At 36.5% G+C, this 20,512-nt stretch overlaps 1 protein-coding gene across 1 annotated transcript in view; it reads right to left on the bottom strand.

Annotated features, from left to right (window-relative positions):
• Positions 1–1,383: 1,383 nt before the first annotated feature.
• Positions 1,384–20,512, bottom strand: part of LOC136849486 (zinc finger MYM-type protein 6-like) — a 159,046-nt gene continuing 139,917 nt past the window's right edge. The window contains exon 4 of the mRNA XM_067122832.1: positions 1,384–1,573. Within this exon, the coding sequence (XP_066978933.1) occupies positions 1,384–1,573 (190 nt within the window). The remainder of the gene's footprint in view (positions 1,574–20,512) is intronic.

Raw genomic sequence — 20,512 nt, 5'->3', positions numbered from 1 at the left:
AGAGAAATTGCTGTGCATTTTAGCGTAACGTTTTGTGGGTAATTCTCCTCGAGCGTCCACTAACCATCAGCGAGGGCTATTTCATCCTTTACGGAACCAACCCATCGGGGTCCAATTTTAGTCTAGTTTAGATCTAGGCCGGGAAAATGGGAGCAATTTCCATAATAACGTTGTGCCATCAATACTTCTCCCCTCGTACATCACTTCGCCCAAAGAACCGGGCCTTGAACAAAACGGGCTGAAATTTGACAGCTTTGTTTTGGTTTATTGTTGTTCTTGGGATTTTCCCGGTTTTGTGTGCTGTCGGGAATTAAGCTTGTCTAGTTCTGTTATCGCATTACTTCGTCCAAACATACTAAACTTTATTCCTGACATTGTGTCCATATTAATATATATATATACATACATACATACATACATATATATATATATATATATATATATATATATATATATATATATATATATATATATATACACACACACATATATATTCACACATATATATATGTATGTGTGTGTGCGTGTGTATGTATGTATGTATGTATATGTATATATATACATACACACACATGTAATGTGTGTGTGTGCGCACGCGTGTGTGCGTGCGCGCGTGAGCTCGTTTGTGCTCATGTATAAAAGCTTGAAGTGGATTTTTTGTGTACTTGTAGTATGTATAGAGTAAGGCGAACTAAAGGGGTGAGAAACTGGAAAATCAGTAGAAATGGATAAAGGTTAGCGTAGACGAAGGGATGGATCAGTCTTTTGAGATAGTTCGGCCAAATGGAAAGAATGGAGGACGGTGGGTTGATGAAAAGTGTGGACAGTTCGGAAGTGTTAAGTGAGAGGAACGGAGTTGGAACTTGAAAGGATTGGATAGATGGCCTGGAAGAGTTACTGAAGAGAAAAGTCCCCTACGGCATCCACGAGGCGAGAGAGTGGATGATGCAATAAGTTTTAGGACGATTCAACGCGTTACTGATGACCCGTTTGTGATGATGGTATAATGCGACTGATATTGTAGAAGTTTCTGCTAAGGAACGTCATCCACGATTCAGTAATTAAATAGTATGAAATGGGGCACTGACCATTGTCCCTTTCCCTTGGAGCCACCTACTAATCTTCGAGGCAACGGTAATTTTATACAACAATGCTTTTATTAGCATGACTCTGATTTCCCCAATACCACTACTTTTCTTCATCTCATTTATTCTTTCACCCTGCTCTTATGTCAGTTGAAATGTAGCAGTTAAAAAAAAATATATATACATACCCATTCCTTCCCCGTTGGTCGCAGACGATCGTCTCTTGCCGAGCGTAATAATATTAACATTTATATGCTCATCTTTTTCGCTTTTATTGTCAAGGAAAAATCTGGCGCCGTCATGACACCATCATTGCTATTGCAGCTCTAGAATTAATGCCAGAGAATCCTGCAATACCAAGATCTCTTTCTGACTTACGGAAGCATTCATATGCCGTTTTATTTCGGTTTTCTGTCATCCTTATGTCCGTGCCAGCAGGAAGTCTTTGGAAAGCCTCGGCTTCGTAATATCTGGGAATATGCTTCGAGCTGAAGGCAAAGATTTGGGTTCATGGGTTGAGCTTGATAAAAAAGAATGGTGATTATGATGTATAGGTCATATCCGAACGATGAAAAGTCATAATGTCTTGATAATGGTGTTGATGATGATGATACCATAATTGGAATCAGACATTGTTAGAATGATGACATTATACGTGATAGCATGTAAACTTTCTCGCATAATATCAATATTTTTTGTTAGCTTTGAAATTAATTTTGAAATTGCGGAAAATCACGTTGATTTGTTAAATTATTGTTACAATTTCTCACGCGGTATCAATATTTTTTTACTGGCTTTGAGGTTAATTTTGAAGTTGCGAGAAAATCAACTTGATTTGCTAAATTATTGTTTTTTCCACAATGCATACTTAAGTCCTTTTAAGCTGTTGTGCAAAATAACATATTCTAAATAGAACTATGTCTTTCTTGTTAACGTTCATACAAGATTGTAGAGTCTAATAAGCTTTATTTTAATTATAAACAAGACAGGTAGAATATGAGAGACTATTTTTTTCTTGTTTATCATTTTTCTGAAGAACTGTGAAAACCATCCCCCGCTTCAGTGCAACTATTAATGACATCTGAATTTTAGTTCAAAATCTGAAAGAATTTTAAAACTCCAGGATATTTCAAATTCGCTTTAGGAGGTAACTTCAAGAAAATCAGAGCCTAAAGAAAAGTTACTACTTCTATTTTGTCGCAGAAGCTAATTAATATCCATCCTTATAAAGTCAGCTTTATAGATACAAAAAAATACTTTGTTTCACGTAATGGCAGACACGGCAAATATCTTCAGCAGTTGCAGTTTTTTAAAACTTAGGAAATATAAGCTTGAAATACAACGGGTTCATAGTATGGTTCAGCATTAGAGAGAGTAAGTATATAAAACATACTTAGGAATCACTTAAGAAAAAATGATTTCGTTAAGAAAAAGTCATAAACACTTAAAGATTACAGAGTGTTTAAACTGGATGATGTTAGGTCATCAGAATGAAAAGTGAACTCGGTAACAATATACATTAAATGATTTGGCACATTATTTAGGAATGTAAGGATAGTTTGAATGATATAACGAAAATTCTATAGGGTTGGAAAAAACTTTGAAAGACTATAATGGAAAATGAGGCGAATAACAGGTAGGTAAATATTCAGTGGCATAGAAGTAATTTCAGTATTGAAGCAACGAAATTTGGATCATAAATTATAACCATGTTGGTGGAAGATCCGTTACACCGCGCATGATTTTGCTATGGCACAATAAAGGAGGCATATATTCAAAAGGTACTAGTGTGAAAACATGACAAAAAATATTAAAAAAAAGTATTCCACATTAGTCGAAGAAGGCCTCCTTCACATACGCACTTCCCTCCTTGCTTGCTTGTGCGGGTAGAATTTTAAAGCTGTCCTGTATATCCACACGTTACGGATTGTCTTCGAAATTTTGAGATCTGATAAGCAAATACAACCTTATAAAACCATGGCATGCCACTGCTTATATAACTCTGTGTTTCTTAATGCCTCATAAGGTTTTAAAGAGGCTCTAACATCTCGAGGGTAATGTTGATGAGTGCTGGACGTAAATGCTTCTTTGTAAATATATTATTATTATCGTCTTGTGAAGTCACATATCACTTATATACAGGAAGAGTCCCTTTCACTCAAGAAAAACACACAAATTATTAAATATGCCATTTTGTCATTCCTTTCCTCCTTGATAAAAAAAACTGAAACATTTATGGCACTATTCCCGTTCATAAGGGGACACCGACAGGAACGGAGAAGCAACAACTATCTTTTTTTCTATCCCCTTTGGAAGGTGTTTCTGACAAAGTTGAAATTTAGGCAACTCCTTATCTCCGATTATGCTAATTTCTTGAAGTCCATAGCAGGGTGCTGAGAAGACGAGACGAAGCCCTAATCTGAATTAATTTGTTGTTAATAAGACGTGGTGTCTAGTCAAGACATTATACCTCCAATTCCTTTGTGTCCGTTTAGCTCTAGTTAAATTGATTATGGATTTATATTTAATGTTCTGTTAACAATCTATTCATTCTTATCTTTAAACGCTTCAGAGGGTTTAACTTTGTTCATGCAACTATACTCAGATATATATATATATATATATATATATATATATATATATATATATATATATATATATATATATATATAATCAGGAAGCTACAAACGTCCTTTAATATCCAATTCACTCTACCTCGGAAGTAATATATTTTCATATATGTTACCGAAGGGGAATTTTAGTTGATAATAAGTCCACCGTCCCGTGGGATCGAACCAGCGACGGACGAGGAATCAGGACTACAGTGACACACTAACCAGTCGGCCACAAGAGAGGTATAAGTGAATACCATCTCCCATCAACCCACCCGTCGAACTCAGGTGTTTTGCGTTTGGAGACGATATCCACCCACCTCTGCCATGTTGACCGTGTAGTGCGTTTGTCGCGACGAGCCATAATATGACTATTTATCACATCACCGTGATTCATATACAATCAGAAAGCTACAAACGTCCTTTAATATCCAATTCACTCTACCTCGGAAGTAATATATTTTCATATATGTTACCGAAGGGGGATTTTTAGTTGATAATAAGTCCACCGTCCCGTGGGATCGAACCAGCGACGGACGAGGAATCAGGACTACAGTGACACACTAACCAGTCGGCCACAAGAGAGGTATAAGTGAATACCATCTCCCATCAACCCACCCGTCGAACTCAGGTGTTTTTTTGCTTTGGAGGCGATATCCACCCACCTCTGCCATGTTGACCGTGTAATGCGTTTGTCGCATGTAGCCATATTATGACTATTTATCACATCACCGTGATTCATATACAATCAGGAAGCTACAAACGTCCTTTAATATCCAATTCACTCTACCTCATGAAGTAATATATTTTCATATATATGTTACCGAAGGGGAATTTTTAGTTGATAATAAGTCCACCGTCCCATGGGATCGAACCAGCGACGGACGAGGAATCAGGACTAATGACACACTAACCAGTCGGCCACAAAGAGAGGTATAAGTGAATACCATCTCCCCATCAACCCACCCGTCGAACTCAGGTGTTTTGCGTTTGGAGACGATATCCACCCACCTCTGCCATGTTGACCGTGTGGTCGTTTGTCGCACGTAGCCACTATTATGACTATTTATCACATCACCGTGATTCATATACAATCAGGAAGCTACAAACGTCCTTTAATATCAATTCACTCTACCTCAAGTAATATATTTTCATATATGTTACCGAAGGGAATTTTTAGTTGATAATAAGTCCTGCCGTCCATGATCGAACCAGCGACGGACGAGGAATCAGGACTACAGTGACACACTAACCAGTCGGCCACAATGAGAGGTATAAGTGAATACCATCTCCCATCAACCCACCCGTCGAACTCAGGTGTTTTGCGTTTGGGGACGATATCCACCCACCCTCTGCCATGTTGACCGTGTAGTGCGTTTGTCGCATGTAAGCCATATTATGACTATTTATCACATCACCGTGATTCATATACAATCAGGAAAGCCTAAACGTCCTTTAATATCAATTCACTTTACAATCCGGAAGTAATATATTTTCATATATGTTGCAAGGGTTTTTTAGTTGATAATAAGTCCACCGTCCCATGGGATCGAACCAGCGACGGACGAGGAATCAGGACTACAGTGACACACTAACCAGTCGGCCACAGAGAGTATAAGTGAATACCATCTCCATCAACCCACCATTGCCGAACTCAGGTGTTTCTTTGGAGACGATATCACCCTCCTCTGCCATTTGACTCGTGTATTGACACGTTTGTGAAGCAAAATCATATGACATGCTATCACATCACCGCGATTCATATACAATCAGGAAGCTACTTATATTACTTCCGGGTAGAGTGAATTGGATATTAAAGGACGTTTGTAGCTTCCGATTGTATATGGACTATGATGCTAAATAGTCATGATTAGCAAACGCACCTGTAAGGTCAACATGGCAGAGGTGAATATGGATATCGCCTCCAAACGCAAAACACCCGAGTTCGACGGGTGGGTTGATGGGGAGATGGTATTCACTTATACTAACTTGCAACCGACTGGTTAGTGTGTCACTGTAGTCCTGATTCCTCGTCCGTCGCTGGTTCGATCCCACGGGACGGTGGACTTATTATCAACTAAAAATTCCACTTTGCAACATATATGAAAATATATTACTTCAAGGTAGAGTGAATTTGTATATTAAAGGACATTTAACGTCAGCTGATTGTTATGAAAACGGTGATGTGATAAATAGTCATAATATATATATATATATATATATATATATATATATATATATATATATATATATATATATATATATATATATATATATATATATATATATATATATATATATATATATATATATATATATGTATATATGTGTGTGTGTGTGTGTGTGTGTGTGTGTGTGTGTGTGTGTGTGTGTGTATGTATATACACACACACACACACACACACACACACACACACATATATATATATATATATATATATATATATATATATATATATATATATATATAAATTAATAAAAGTACTGAACAGCTAAAACTGAATTACGTTAAAACATTAGTCACTAAAAATCTATAAGGGCTGTTAAAAATTACATACACAAGAGCACACTTAAATACATACACACAAAGCTTAAAATCACGTTACACACGGACACATATGGTTACACAAGAGCACATTAAAAATAGCAAAATCACAAAACCCTCAAAATAAAAAAAAATAAATAAAAAATTGTCTAATTTTAAGAAAATTCTTTTTCCCCTTTCCAATAACAGAGAAACAAACAAAGACAGTAATATACTTATAAAAAAAAGCAGAAGACGCTCACCTTACAATGCAAACGATAGAACCACACTAACAGTAAAAGAAAATATATACAGAAAAAACAAAAACAAAAAGATCAGAGGTACAAATAGTAATGACCTATGGTAAAACTATATATATATATATATATATGTGTGTCCGTATATATATATATATATATATATATATATATATATATATATATATATATATATATATATAATGTATAAACTGTATATATATATATATATATATATATATATATATATATATATATATATATATATATATATATATATATATATATATATATTATATGATATACATACATACACAGTATATGTATGTGTTTGTGTGTGTGTGTAATATTGTCAAATGCACGATAACGCAATCTCATAAATAATTGCCTGCCGAGGCGCAAAGAATTCATAAGCGTAAAAGTTTGTGAATAACGCGTCTGTGATAAATAAAGACGTCCCACATGACGCCTCTTTTTCGGCGGTTCCTCCTATCCCTCCTCTCGTGTAAGTAATCTCCTTTTTATACTCCTATCTCTCAGGATGTCATTTACTAATGTCCCTACGGATTTCCTTTTCATCCTTTCACTCCGTGTGAACGTCAGCTTTCCAGTTTTCCATTCTCGGCGAAGGAAATGAGTATAAAAAGCCATTTGTCATGTTGCTCTCAGGGTTGAAATGGTGACAAATGGAACTGCCATTACGTGTCAGTTCGCTCGCTCTGCCAGACCCATTTACTGGCAAATAATTAAACGTTAAAGAGAGAGAGAGAGAGAGAGAGAGAGAGAGAGAGAGAGAGAGAGAGAGAGAATTGAATGTTTCAAAGGAGAAATAACGTTGACCTTTTTTTTTCTTGTTAATCCAGTTTGTGATATTTGCATGCTTACGGAAACTAAGTTTAGGTGCACCATAGAAAGTATATAGGTTTCTTGTAGATGATGAATTCTGGGATTCTTGAGCTCAAAGACTATATATATATATATATATATATATATATATATATATATATATATATATATATATATATATATATATATATATATATATATATACATACATACATACATATATATATGTATATAGTATATATATATACATATATACATACATACAGTATATATGTCATTTCCTCCTAGAGATAGACAAGAGCCTCCCAAAGGTGTAAAACCAAACTGGTTATGTACACGTGATTAGGGATGAGATTATCAGCTCGATGCCTTTCTCCCCCATGCTTTGACCCACATAATCGAATAACTGCTTAGGTCAACAGAGGTACAATTAGATAAGGGAGCCTCCTTTGAGCACCCAGGCTCGCCAGGGTATCGAGCCTTGTCTCATGTTGATTAGACGAGTTTCGTTACAAACACTCCTCAACAAAATTTATAGCATATACAGTATGTGCATATGTATGTATCTTATATGTAAATTATTCATCATTTTAATTTCCTATTTAATTTTATTTTACGGCGTCAGTAACCTAGATATTGTGACGCCAGTTTTAATTGCCACAAATCAGTCACTCAGTCATTATGAACACACATTGTGTGTCAGTGTGTGTTTGTGTCCTTTTGAACTTGAATTATTCATAATTTTAATTTCCTATTTAATTTTATTTTACGGCGTCAATAACCTAGATGTTGCGACGCCACTTTTAACAGCCACAAATCAGTCACCCAGTCATTACGAACACACAATGTGTGTAAGTGTGTGTTTGTGTGTATGAATGGACCCACTTCTCTGATGATACATACACACTCGCAGCGAACGTTAATTGCCTTATTTGTGTTCCAAATCATAAAAGAACCAAGAACGTTAATTGTCTTATTTACATCTTAATCATAAAAAGTGTAGAGCGGTAAGGTAGTTTTTCTGATACACATACTTATGTACAAGAACACTCAGCAATTGCAGGACAACTCGTTAATCATTATCATCATGATCATCCTAGAGTCTCTTTTTATGTTAGAACTTGAAGGCCCGACGCCCGTAAATACATCTCGACTGTGAGGCGAATGATTGCCAATATTTCAAAGAAACTTCACATTGACATTTCCTATACAAGATGTAATAACATAAGTTTGAGACTCTTTGACGAGGAGAAGTCTGGTTATTGGTCAAGTTTCTCTCTTGTCTTCTGTTATGAGATTCTTGTTTGGCGTCTTCCAGAAGATGCGAAATGGAGGAGCTTGATAAACAGGAGATATTCGACTCTTAACTAAGCTCTCAAACGCTTCGGGAAACTTTATGAATGTGTTTGTGCGCCTCCTTCTGTTGGAGTTCTCTTGCGCACTCCTTAGGCGAACGCGATGGTGGCAGAAATGAACGTTTCATTTAACCTGTCGAGAAATGTTAGGGAGAGGCTCATTAAAGGAAATCTCTAGAGGGTATTTCTTTCTTTCTCTGTTTTCGTGTCTCTCTCTTGAACGTACATACACACATATATGTATATATATGCATATATATACACATATACATATATATATTATATATATATTTATATTTATATATATATATATATATATATATATATATATATATATATATATATATATATATATATATATATATATATATATATATATATATTATATATATATATATATATATATATATATATATATATATATATATATATATATATATATATATATATATATATATATATATATATATATATATATAAATTCACTTTGTAGGTTGGGAGCGGGTTCCCGTTCTCAGCTACCACTCTGTTGGCCGCGAGTTCGAATCCCCGACCGGCCAATGAAGAATAAGAGGAATTTATTTCTGGTGATAGAAATTCATTTCTCGCTATAATGTGGTTCGGGATTCCACAATAAGCTGTAGGTCCCGCCGCTAGGTAACCAATTGGTTCTTAGCCACGTGAAATAAATCTAATCCTTCGGGCCAGCCCTAGGAGAGCTGTTAATCAGCTCAGTGGTCTGGTTAAACTAAGATATACCCCCTTAGTTGCTGCTGCCTTTTCTATTCTCAGTAAATATTTTGAGAGGAGGCTTATAACCCCATTCCCCTCCGACCAGTGTCCACCACTGCCCCTGACTATTGCCAACGACAGTGGCCCAGCTGCTAGGTACATGATTCATTACCCGCGAGCACAGGCCAAGTGGGTTTACCAAGATGTACCAATATCGCTCATCCCAGTTCAGAATTCGAAACTAGACCTCTTACTATTGAGGCGAGTTTCATAACCAGTGTTAATTCTCTCTCTCTCTCTCTCTCTCTCTCTCTCTCTCTCTCTCTCTCTCTCTCTCTCTCTCTCTCTCTCTCTCTGCTCGAATTTTCCAAGGAAAATAGTGTCAGAAAACGGAAAATCTGAGATGTTGGTGTGGCTTTCAAAAGCTCGTGTCTCTCATGACTGTGACCAGTAGATTCAGATTCCATATATATATATATATATATATATATATATATATATATATATATATATATATATATATATATATATATATATATATATATATATATATATATATATATATGTGTGTGTGTGTGTTTGTGTGTGTATATACACACAGTATGTGTGTGTGTGTGTGTTACATTCTTGCATGCAAACCAGAGTACATGAGTTTGAGTCCTGGGACACGACGGTTGGATGATCATGCTCTTTCAAAAATCCTTTGTTTTTATTTTAATCTAAGCTGTGAGTTAGGTACGTGAAGTCGACTGTGGTGGGTGGCAACCATGATGAAAAAAACACGAGGCTAGGAAACTCGTCCCAAAGGACTTCCAGAACCACTCCTTCTAACTGGTTAAGGCTTATATTAATGCACGCCACAGAGAGGTATTGCCTAGTTCTCAGCAAGTCCTTTGGGATGAGCGTGGTAGCTCCAGGTCATGTTCCATGATTTCTCAGAGGCTTACGTGACGCCTGTGTTTAGGATATCTTTGCGGTTATCCAGATACAATTTTGCTGTACGGCAGGCGGTATAGTGAACGTGGTTCTCAAAACGCGCACACATACTTATATAGATGATAAGATGTATCTCACGTTTACTAGGTTCATAAATTACTCGTGCCTTCTGCTCACTATTTCATATAGCTGTTAATGGATGCTGGCGTCTGACTTGCAAAGAAACCAGAAGCTGGAACCTTCTGGAGCCATCCCCTCCAAGTAAGAATAAGGTCTTGGTAAAAAATGCGCACACACGTGTGTATATATATATGTGTGTGTGTATGTATATTATATATATATATATATATATATATATATATATATATATATATATATATATGTGTGTGTGTGTGTGTGTGTGTGTGTGTGTGTGTGTGTGTGTATATGTATATATACATACATGTATATAATGTTTATATAGTATATATATAATATATAATTTGTATGTTTATATATATATATATATATATATATATATATATATATATATATATATATATATATACATATATATATATAGTATATATATAAACATACATATATATATATATAGATATTATATATATATATATATATATATATATATATATATATATATATATATATGTGTGTGTGTGTGTGTGTGTGTGTATTGCTATTTCATTATAAACAATTTTCAGTAATGAGCTTAGAGCATTTCTGTTTTTCCCACAACACTTTGTCTCCCGAACCTCGACTTGCCATCAGCCCTGAAGCTATGAAGGGAAAGAATAAGAATTAATGTTGGGCTGCTCCATTCATTTATCCTCATGCTAGCAGCTATTGCAGCCATAAAAGTCAAAGGTCCCTAATATGAATGGAGATATATCTGAACGATCTGCAGTAATCGTCAGTCTAAGGACACATGAATATTCAAAACATGCTGCTACAATAGTGATGGTCACTGCTGTATAGCAATCACCAGCCGTCCATGTTTCTCCTCTTGGTGGACGATTTCTGTCTCTTTAAAGTCATGTAAAGGAGGCTTTTTGCCATGTGCATCCACAAAAAGTGTTGGTGTATGACCCTTGTTTTCAGTGGTCCTAAAGTTACACCCTTTGGATGGTAACCGTTTGGTCAGTGCTGCTTACATCCAAGGCCTGGCATGCTGTTCTTCATCACAGTTACAGGTGAAGTCTCTCGAAAGAGCTTCTGCTTCATGTCTGTAGGCTGTCCCCCTAGTCAGCTTTGTGGAATATTTATATATAATTATATATAGCTGTATATGCAATCATATGCAGGAAATGGGACCTACCACCCACATCTTCATTGTAAACGGCACAAGTTGTAACTTATTCGGGTCCATCTCCTTGAAGAAGGAATATTATGGGAATCATGGAAAATAGAAGCTCGGGAAAGATTCTCATTCGTGATAGCAGAAAAGTAAGTCCGAAATAAGGTACCTGGGGTCCATATAGCATATGTAGGAAAATAATCATTCTTGGGGACTGGTAATTCGTGGATATGGAAGAGAGCGAGTGACTTAACTCCCTAGTCTCTAAAATGGCCTAGGTTGAATCAGTTTTATTAGCCTTTATCTGTCCACAGTCGTACACATAAGTGCAAATCTGTGATGATTGTAATATAAGCTGTAATAAAGATTCGATAATCCTTATCCACACTAACCTTACCAGCTTCTCTGGTACTCCTCTTTCTCAAACACCAATAAACTGCTCTTCTTGGTACCCTGTCATATGCCTTTTCAAGATCCACGAAACATGTAAACTTCCCTGCTTCCTTCTAAATATTTCTCTTGGACTTGTCTTACTATAAAAATAGCATCCATTGTGCTCTTTCCCTTCATGAACCCAAAGCTGCTCATGTATATCTATCAACTCTCTCAACCTCCCTTCTACTATTCTTTCTAGTATCTTGAATACATGCTCAAAAGCTTTATTCCCCTGTAGTCCCCACAGGTTATAATATATATATATATATATATATATATATATATATATATATATATATATATATATATATATATATATATATATATATATAAATTTTGACTCATATCAGAACCCAGGTCTCTCAGGTGGAAAAGCAAGGGCGTTATCCACTGGGCCATACAAGTCTAGAAGAAGTTGGAACCTGAGAGCAACTGCACCCAAGGAATTACCTGGGCAAGCTAACTGCTTGCATACCAGCGAGTTTTCCCAACTTCCTGACTCAGCAATGACCCAATAGACAACATTTCATTCGAATTATCCCTTCTGAGTGAATAAGATAGAAATCATCAACACACAATCACGTGTGGAACAGAAATAAATTTCTGACTCACGTCGGGATCGAACCCAGGTCTCTCGGTGGAAAGCATGTATCCACTGGGCCATACAAGTCTAAAAGAAGTTGGAACCTGAGAGCAACTGCACCCAAGGAATTACCTGGGCAAGCTAACTGCTTGCATACCAGCGAGTTTTCCCCAACTTCCTGACTCAGCAATGACCCAGTAGACAACATTTCATTCTGAATTATCCCTTCTGAGTGAATAAGATAGAAATCATCAACACACAATCACGTGTAGAACAGAAATAAATTTCTGACTCACGTCGGGATCGAACCCAGGTCTCTCGGGTGGAAAGCAAAGGCGTTATCCACTGGGCCATACAAGTCTAGAAATTTATTTCTGTTCCACACGTGATTGTGTGTTGATGATTTCTATATATATATATATATATATATATATATATATATATATATATATATATATATATATATATATATATATATATATATATATATATATTGTGTGAATTAAACAATTACTCTAATAGGGATTAACTTTAGAAAAAGGCAATAAAAACCACGATCACATGAGTACTTCAACTGTTGGATCATGGATGAACTAGTTAAACATAACTTTGTTACTTCTTATACTGAGACAAAATGAAGGCTCATTGGGAGGTTAGGGGCTGCCTATAGCAAAAGCCCGTGCCAAAACAATGCTAGCTTTTATAAAGCTAGCCAACTCATTAGCAGCCCAGTGAAATTTTTCACATACACTGTGACATTTACTTCCCAACTGCACACACTCGCGATTCCTAGATATCAAGGCTCTTCGTTCCCAGTACCTCTCCATGTATTCAGCAGTTGTTAGATCTTTCTCTACTTCTTCCTTCTAGTTCCTGTGAATTAAACACTTTTTCCAGCCTATCATCTTCCATTTAAACAAGATGACCAAACCATCTTTAAAGACTGAACCATTCATCCCCGTACTCTTAACATCTAACTAATACTAAGTCAGCTCTTCCCATGCCGAGTTACACTGCACAAGCCATTCGTCTACATAGCTACAATCCCTGCTTTCTTCCTTTGCTTTGCTTATGCTGCAACTCTTCTCTTCTCTTATCCTTATCATCAGCCATTATACTTGCTCCAAATTACGTTAACAATGCTGCTTCAGTTCTTCCTCCATCCATATTGTTGCTCTTACTATCTTATATGCTCAGATATCTCTTGCTAGCACTTAGTCTTTCAGTGTTACCTCTTCGCCATCCCCAGTCATTATTGTAGCATCATTCACAAACTTCAGGCATTTCATAACCCATTTATGACTCATTTTCCTGTCCCAAAACTATGCTCCTGCACTCAATGTTGTTCTCACAGATATAACATTAAGTAGCCTTAGAGACATATCAAGCCCTTGTGTCAGACCCCTTGTCTACAACAAACCAGTCACTCTTCCATACACATATTTCGATACATGCTTCACTGCCATAATAAAAACTTTTAATTTCTCTAATATCCCGTTGGACATAGACCATACATATGCTGCATATTATTTGTGCCGTCCTTCCATTCCCATTATACTGATATCAAGATCGATATTTTTTTACCGGTTAGTTTCCCCAGTCACATCTTCAGTTTCTAAGGACTTGGGATATGGTCGTTTCGTATAGCTATCCAGAATACATTTATACCATACATCTTCAACATTTTCCAATTTGTCTCCTTCCAGTTCTGTCTTACGATTTTTCTAGGCCCTTGTATACCATATATAGATTTTTTTGCTTAAATTATCAAATTACGTTTTTATAATTAATTATTGCTCAAACAGCCTCTTCCTCATGTAAACTCCCTCTCCGTTCATCCCCCAGCAATCCTTCTGTCGTCTGACTTAAACCTATTATCACTGGGACAGGGTTCATGCCCATGCTTGCTTCCCCCTCCACACCCTCTCTCTTCTTAAGCCCAGGTTATTTACTTTTCAAAAGTTGTTGTATGACCTACTTACTCCATGTCTTGAGATGCTTGACTTTCCACGCGCTGATCAAAGGCTGCTGAACGGCTGAGTGTATATTCCGCCCCCCTTTTTTTTTTTTTAAGTTAGACGGATTTTTTGTACAGTGTTTAATTATTATTTAAATACTTACGTAGACTACATTTTCTGGGTATCTAGATACAGCAAGATAAAGCATCCATCATAAACGCTTTCGTTAAATCATGTAACGATGAAAAATAATGTGTAACTTAATAATGTTTTGGTTTGATGATTAATTGTTGAATAGTAATTACTTTTGCGAAAATTAGTGTACAATCAGCAAAAATTCCGAATTACACGCGAGAAGGAAAGCACACGTTTAGATCCAGTAGATTTAAGAGCAACAGATCTTCTATTTTAAATTTGAGAAAGTGGTATCACTGCTTACTAGTTTTCTAAATTGCCGTTCTGCATGCATTTATTTTCATCAGGATGAAATTTTTTTCATTACAAGATACACCCTGACTACGTTTTTGGCAGATGGAGATTCATCTGAACGCTTGGCTTTTAAAATCTCTGACCATTAAAAATTCTCTGGTTCCGCCTCTGTGCGCGTCTAGCTGCTTTCTAGTCAGTTATTTTCAAGCAGAAGTGATAAATGGCAGCTGCGAGTTAGATAAACTCTCTCTTCCTGCATATTTAAGAGTGTTTATGAAAACATCCGCCCCATATCTTGTTCTCTCTCTGCTGAGATAGTGTCTCCTCATAGTTTATTGTGAATTACGTTCGTATGATGAATTGTTGCAGGGCAAGATCTAGAACTGGTCAGCCTCCGCCAGATAGCGAAGTCTCACCCCCATTAAAACTTTCCATCCACTTTGCAGATGGGTTGCAGAAAATTCTCTCGACTTAAGGAAGAGCAACTGACTTCTCTCTTGCTTGTTTTTGGGTTTTCATTTTATTTCATGATAGAAATTGCACTGCTTCTTCAGTGCTAGTTTTTATTAACTTCACTTGTTTTTCCTTATAGGTGTAATTGAAGAAATTTCTGCATCACCTCGAAGGTGAATCTTTTACACTTCTGTTTTCTCAGATAATATTTTATCTGATTTTTTTTTTTTTTTACAAAGGAAAGGTTATTTCATCTTATAGATATATTATAAGTTCTCATATTTCTAAACTAGTTTTCCTTGGTAAAAAAAAAAGTATCATACGATTTTCAGAAAAGGAATATGTAACAGTATTCTATAATGAACTAGCTGACCAACCCGGCACTGCCAGGAAAACTCTGAATGACAGCCGATAAACTCTCTCTCTCTCTCTCTCTCTCTCTCTCTCTCTCTCTCTCTCTCTCTCTCTCTCTCTCTCTCCCCCAACACCCCCTCTACTCTCTCTCTCTCTCCCCCATTCTTGTTAAGATAGTTGCTTCAGTTACATTGCCCAGCATTTTTGACATTTATATTGCACCCCTTCTCACCCCCCATTTCTGTCGGGGCTGAACTTAGACTTGATGGGCATCGGGAGTGTCACTATTCATCTCAGCGACCGCAAAATCTATGGATTAGACACCAATATCTGTAGTTTTCGGTTATTTTTGCATGTCACCACTTCCCACCCCCACGCCCCCAGGTGCCAGTGATGTCTTAACCCCCCCCCCCCTTCACAATATTCTTTTCCAGATAGTAAGACATATGTATACCGAAATGTGGTATGATAAACCCGTAGCGTTTATTTAGCTACTAAGTCTACAAGCAGAACCAGCCCCGTTTCAGGGAAGCCCTTCCCACACCCACCCCCACCCCTGTTTGTTCCCTTTGGTGCTGGTAATATCTTACCCCCCACAGTATTCTTTTTTAGATAGTAAGTCATATGCATACCAAGTTTGGTTGAAATTCCTTGGTGTGTTTCAGAGTTATGCTGGAACATACATACACACACACACTCATTTCCATATACTGTATATAGATTATGGATAATAAGGGTATTGTTTACCCTTATTATCTACCTCCTTGAGGATCTGACCCTCACTACCCTCTCCAGTTTCCTGTGAGGTCCCATGGATTGCTTCTAATTCCCCTAGGATGAATAGGTACAGCTTTCTTATCAATTTGCCATCGTCTCTTGATTTCTATCTTTAGATCTTTGCACGTTTTTATCTTTTCTCTGCCGTCTTCCTTAACTCTTGTGTCGTGTGGTATGGTCACATCTATCAGACGTACATTCTGGGTTCCTTAATTACCAGGATTAGGTCTGGTCATCGAGCCCGTATCGTATGATCAATCTTCACATCATAATCCTGGGGTACCTTGAATTTTCTTTTTCTGCCTCTTTTTTCGGTTGTCTGATTGTACTACTTGCCTGAATATGATAGGCTACGTCTTTTGGGGACATTCCAATGCAAGGCCTGGCGACTTTGGCATGGCTTATCATGTATTCAATTTGAGTTTTTTTTTTCTTTTATTTAAAAATGTTCAATGTACAGTACAATATACTTAGTCTCCAGTTACAATATTACAATATCACATGAAATCTCGTGTAACAATGTTCCTCAAATTGTTTTCAGCACATCACTTTGAGCCCATCTTAATTTCTTTTTACAAATGTTCATCATACATTTACCTTATATTTCATAATTTTCTTTAATCTGTAACAATACACAATACAGTACTTAGTCATTAACATTCAAACTGGTTTTGTAATATGGTGGTATTCAGTTACAAGGTGGTGGGTGGTCTTAGTATTATGTTCGCATTTGCGACACATGGGTGTTGCTGCTTGGCCACCTATTTTATTTTGTACATTACTTGTGCATAGTATTTGGTTTTGTGCTGCCTCCAGCATGATATAGTCTCCTTGAGTTCTCCCCATTTAGCCATTTCAAGGCAGCCTCTCCAGCTTTCCCGTTTCTCTTTTTTTTTTTTTTTTTTATCTTGTGGTTCATTCCTTATACTTTTAAGGCTTTTCATCGACAGAGATCTGTTTTCCGTTATTATTATTATTATTATTATTATTATTATTATTATTATTATTATTATTATTATTATTATTATGAAATCTGTTACTTTCCATATTGTCGTTTTACAGCAACATCTGAAATGTGTTTATTTCCATATACTGTACATCCGCTCTTATATAGTTTGTTTTCAAAAAGAGTATATTAGAGAACCAGGTTCTCTTGTTTGTGCATAAAAAATTTATCGTCCCAAAATACTAGTGTAATACGCTTAAAGAGATCTAAGCTCTTGTTGTCAGAGACATTCATGAAGAACCCTTGGTAAAAGTGGACAAATTTCATGATTCATTGAAGAAATTGAATTTTGTTGTTTGTGTGCTGTAAAAATTGAAACCATTCGAATTCTGAAATTGACTGTTTAAATTGTCCCTTTTCTCTCAGTTGTTTAGTGGACTAGACGGGTAAATGCTATTACAGCTTCATCACGTGGGTAAAAAACAGCTTTAATTTAATGTCAGCATCATTAGGAAACTCAAGTGTGCAGTTGATTGCCTTGGTCTAACAGCACTTTTATTATCTCTCTCTCTCTCTCTCTCTCTCTCTCTCTCTCTCCCCTTCCTCGTTGAACGAGTCGGTAGAGTTCTCGGCTAGCACTCTGCTAGGCCCGAGTTCGAGTATCCGGCCGGCCAATGAAGAATTAGACGAATTTATTTCGGGTGATAGAAATTCATTTCTCGCTATAATGTGGTTCGGATTCCACGATAAGCTGTAGGTTCCGTTGCTAGGTAACCAATATTGGTTCTTAGCCACGTAAGTTAAGTCTAATCCTTCGGGCCAGTCCTAGGAGAGCTGATAATCGGCTCAGTGGTCTGGTTAAACTGAGATATGCTTAACTTTAACTTTCTCTCTCTCTCTCTCTCTCTCTCTCTCTCTCTCTCTCTCTCTCTCTCTCTCTCTCTCAAATATTGAGATATAAAACTCAGTTATCAGAGGTATGTGACTAACTTCAGGCGACAATCCATATCATAAGCAACAAAAATTCTTTTATTTACGGCAAATTTAGGTAATCGTTCAAATAATATGACGTTCTGCTTCTTTTGTATTGTACGGAATATATCGTCACTAATAAGTAAGAAAAAAAAAAAAAAAAAGAAGAACAGGATGCCGAAATTTGATTTCTGCCTATGAAACCGGACAGACGGAGTCTTCTCCTGAGCCGGTCAGCATCATATTGAATTCCTATTTGGAATTTGGTGTTATCGAATTCCACTCCAATGAGCATATTAGATGACCGCCCGCCATGAAAATTTCATTCGATGCTGATGTCCTTTGTTTCTTCCCGGACGTTCTATATTATTTCATTTCCATTTTCAACGGAGTTTTTTTTTTTTTTTTTTTTTTTTGCTGCGCTTCTCACAGTCATTCATCGTTTCACATTCCTTCGGAATCAAACAGTTTTCGGAAATTGATAATTGCTGGTTGTCAGTGAAAAGTATTTTTGGGTTTTTTTTTTTCTCATTCCTCCGGAATAAAAGTTTTCAGAAATTGATATTTCTAAGTTTTCAGTGGGAAATGGAATGAATATAGGCTGTTTTTGTGGAACAAAAAAGTTCCGGCTGCGAAGCTATATAAATCGGTGTAATTGTAGTAAGAAGTAATTAACGGAGCTTTTAATTCCGGGCCAGATCCCAGAAGGGGCATTATTTAAAAGGAAGGCTTTGTTCCCGCTTTCGGAGGAGTCGGGAAAGAATTCAATTTAACACTTGGAGGATCTTATAGGTGATTTTTTTCTTTCGGAAAATCTTGTATTTACGAAGCCTTTTTATCACCTTATTCTCTTTACTTTGAAATAATGACTTTCGAATTCGGTTGTCTAAAATTTACGTTTCCGTTGTAACCCACGTTTAATTCGAGTTCCTAATACCAGTGATTATTTCACCCATTTATCTGTGTATAATGTTCTTGTAATGATGAATCAATAACAACCTTGTAGTTGTATCAAAAAGGCTGAATTTACGCAATGACCATGCAGGCATTGTTTGCTGCCGAAAAAAAACTGCGCTATGAAAAGAATCCGGTGTATTTAGAATCACTTAATGAGGAGTTATATATGAGTGATTCGTGTTTTCAAGCCGTCAAAGCATTGTTTTCAGTTTTGCTTAGCTAGGTGTAAAGTGGTGGAAAATGTTAGCGCAAAGCTTTACAGTTAGAGTTAAAATCCTGAATATCAGGATTTTTTTTTTCAAGGTTTAGCAAGCGCCAATGTCAGTGGCCTAAAACGCAATAGCTAATACTTATAAAGTTAAAGACAGTTTCTCATAGAGCATTACATTGTGTGCTGGAGCTATCGGGCATTGAAACTCTGATGCATGTTGACCAACATTGAAAAACAAAAGTGTAGTTTACAGCAGTACAAAAGAGTTATGGTGCATTCTGTTCTGATGACCAAATATAAGCAACTGTGGCTATTTTTTGTCTTATTTACTGCGAGCATAACGTTGGATGGAGTGTGGTAATACATAATGGTACTATAGAGTTGTGCACGGTTCTGAGCATTTCCCCGTATATATGTATTTGTATATGATGTATTTAATACATATTAGAATGGCTAACGTTAGGTTAAGTACTGAAACACAAATGCATAATTATACCTTAGATTAACTAAACCACTGAGCTGATTAACAGCTCTCCTAGGGCTGGCCCGAAGGATTAGACTTATTTTACGTGGCTAAGAACCAATTGGTTACCTAGCAACGGGACCTACAGCTTATTGTGGAATCTGAACCACATTATACCGAGAAAGGAATTTCTATCACCAGAAATAAATTCCTCTACTTCTTCATTGGCCGGCCCTAGACTCGAAATCGGGTCTAGCAGAGTACTGGCCGAGAACTCTACCGACTCGTCCAACGAGGAACTACACAAATACATAAATACATACTGTATGTATG

Source organism: Macrobrachium rosenbergii, chromosome 21 (genome assembly GCF_040412425.1).
Source record: "Macrobrachium rosenbergii isolate ZJJX-2024 chromosome 21, ASM4041242v1, whole genome shotgun sequence".
Lineage (NCBI taxonomy): Eukaryota > Metazoa > Arthropoda > Malacostraca > Decapoda > Palaemonidae > Macrobrachium > Macrobrachium rosenbergii.
Note: the sequence above shows the minus strand (reverse complement) of the source record. Positions and strands in the feature narration are given on the sequence as shown.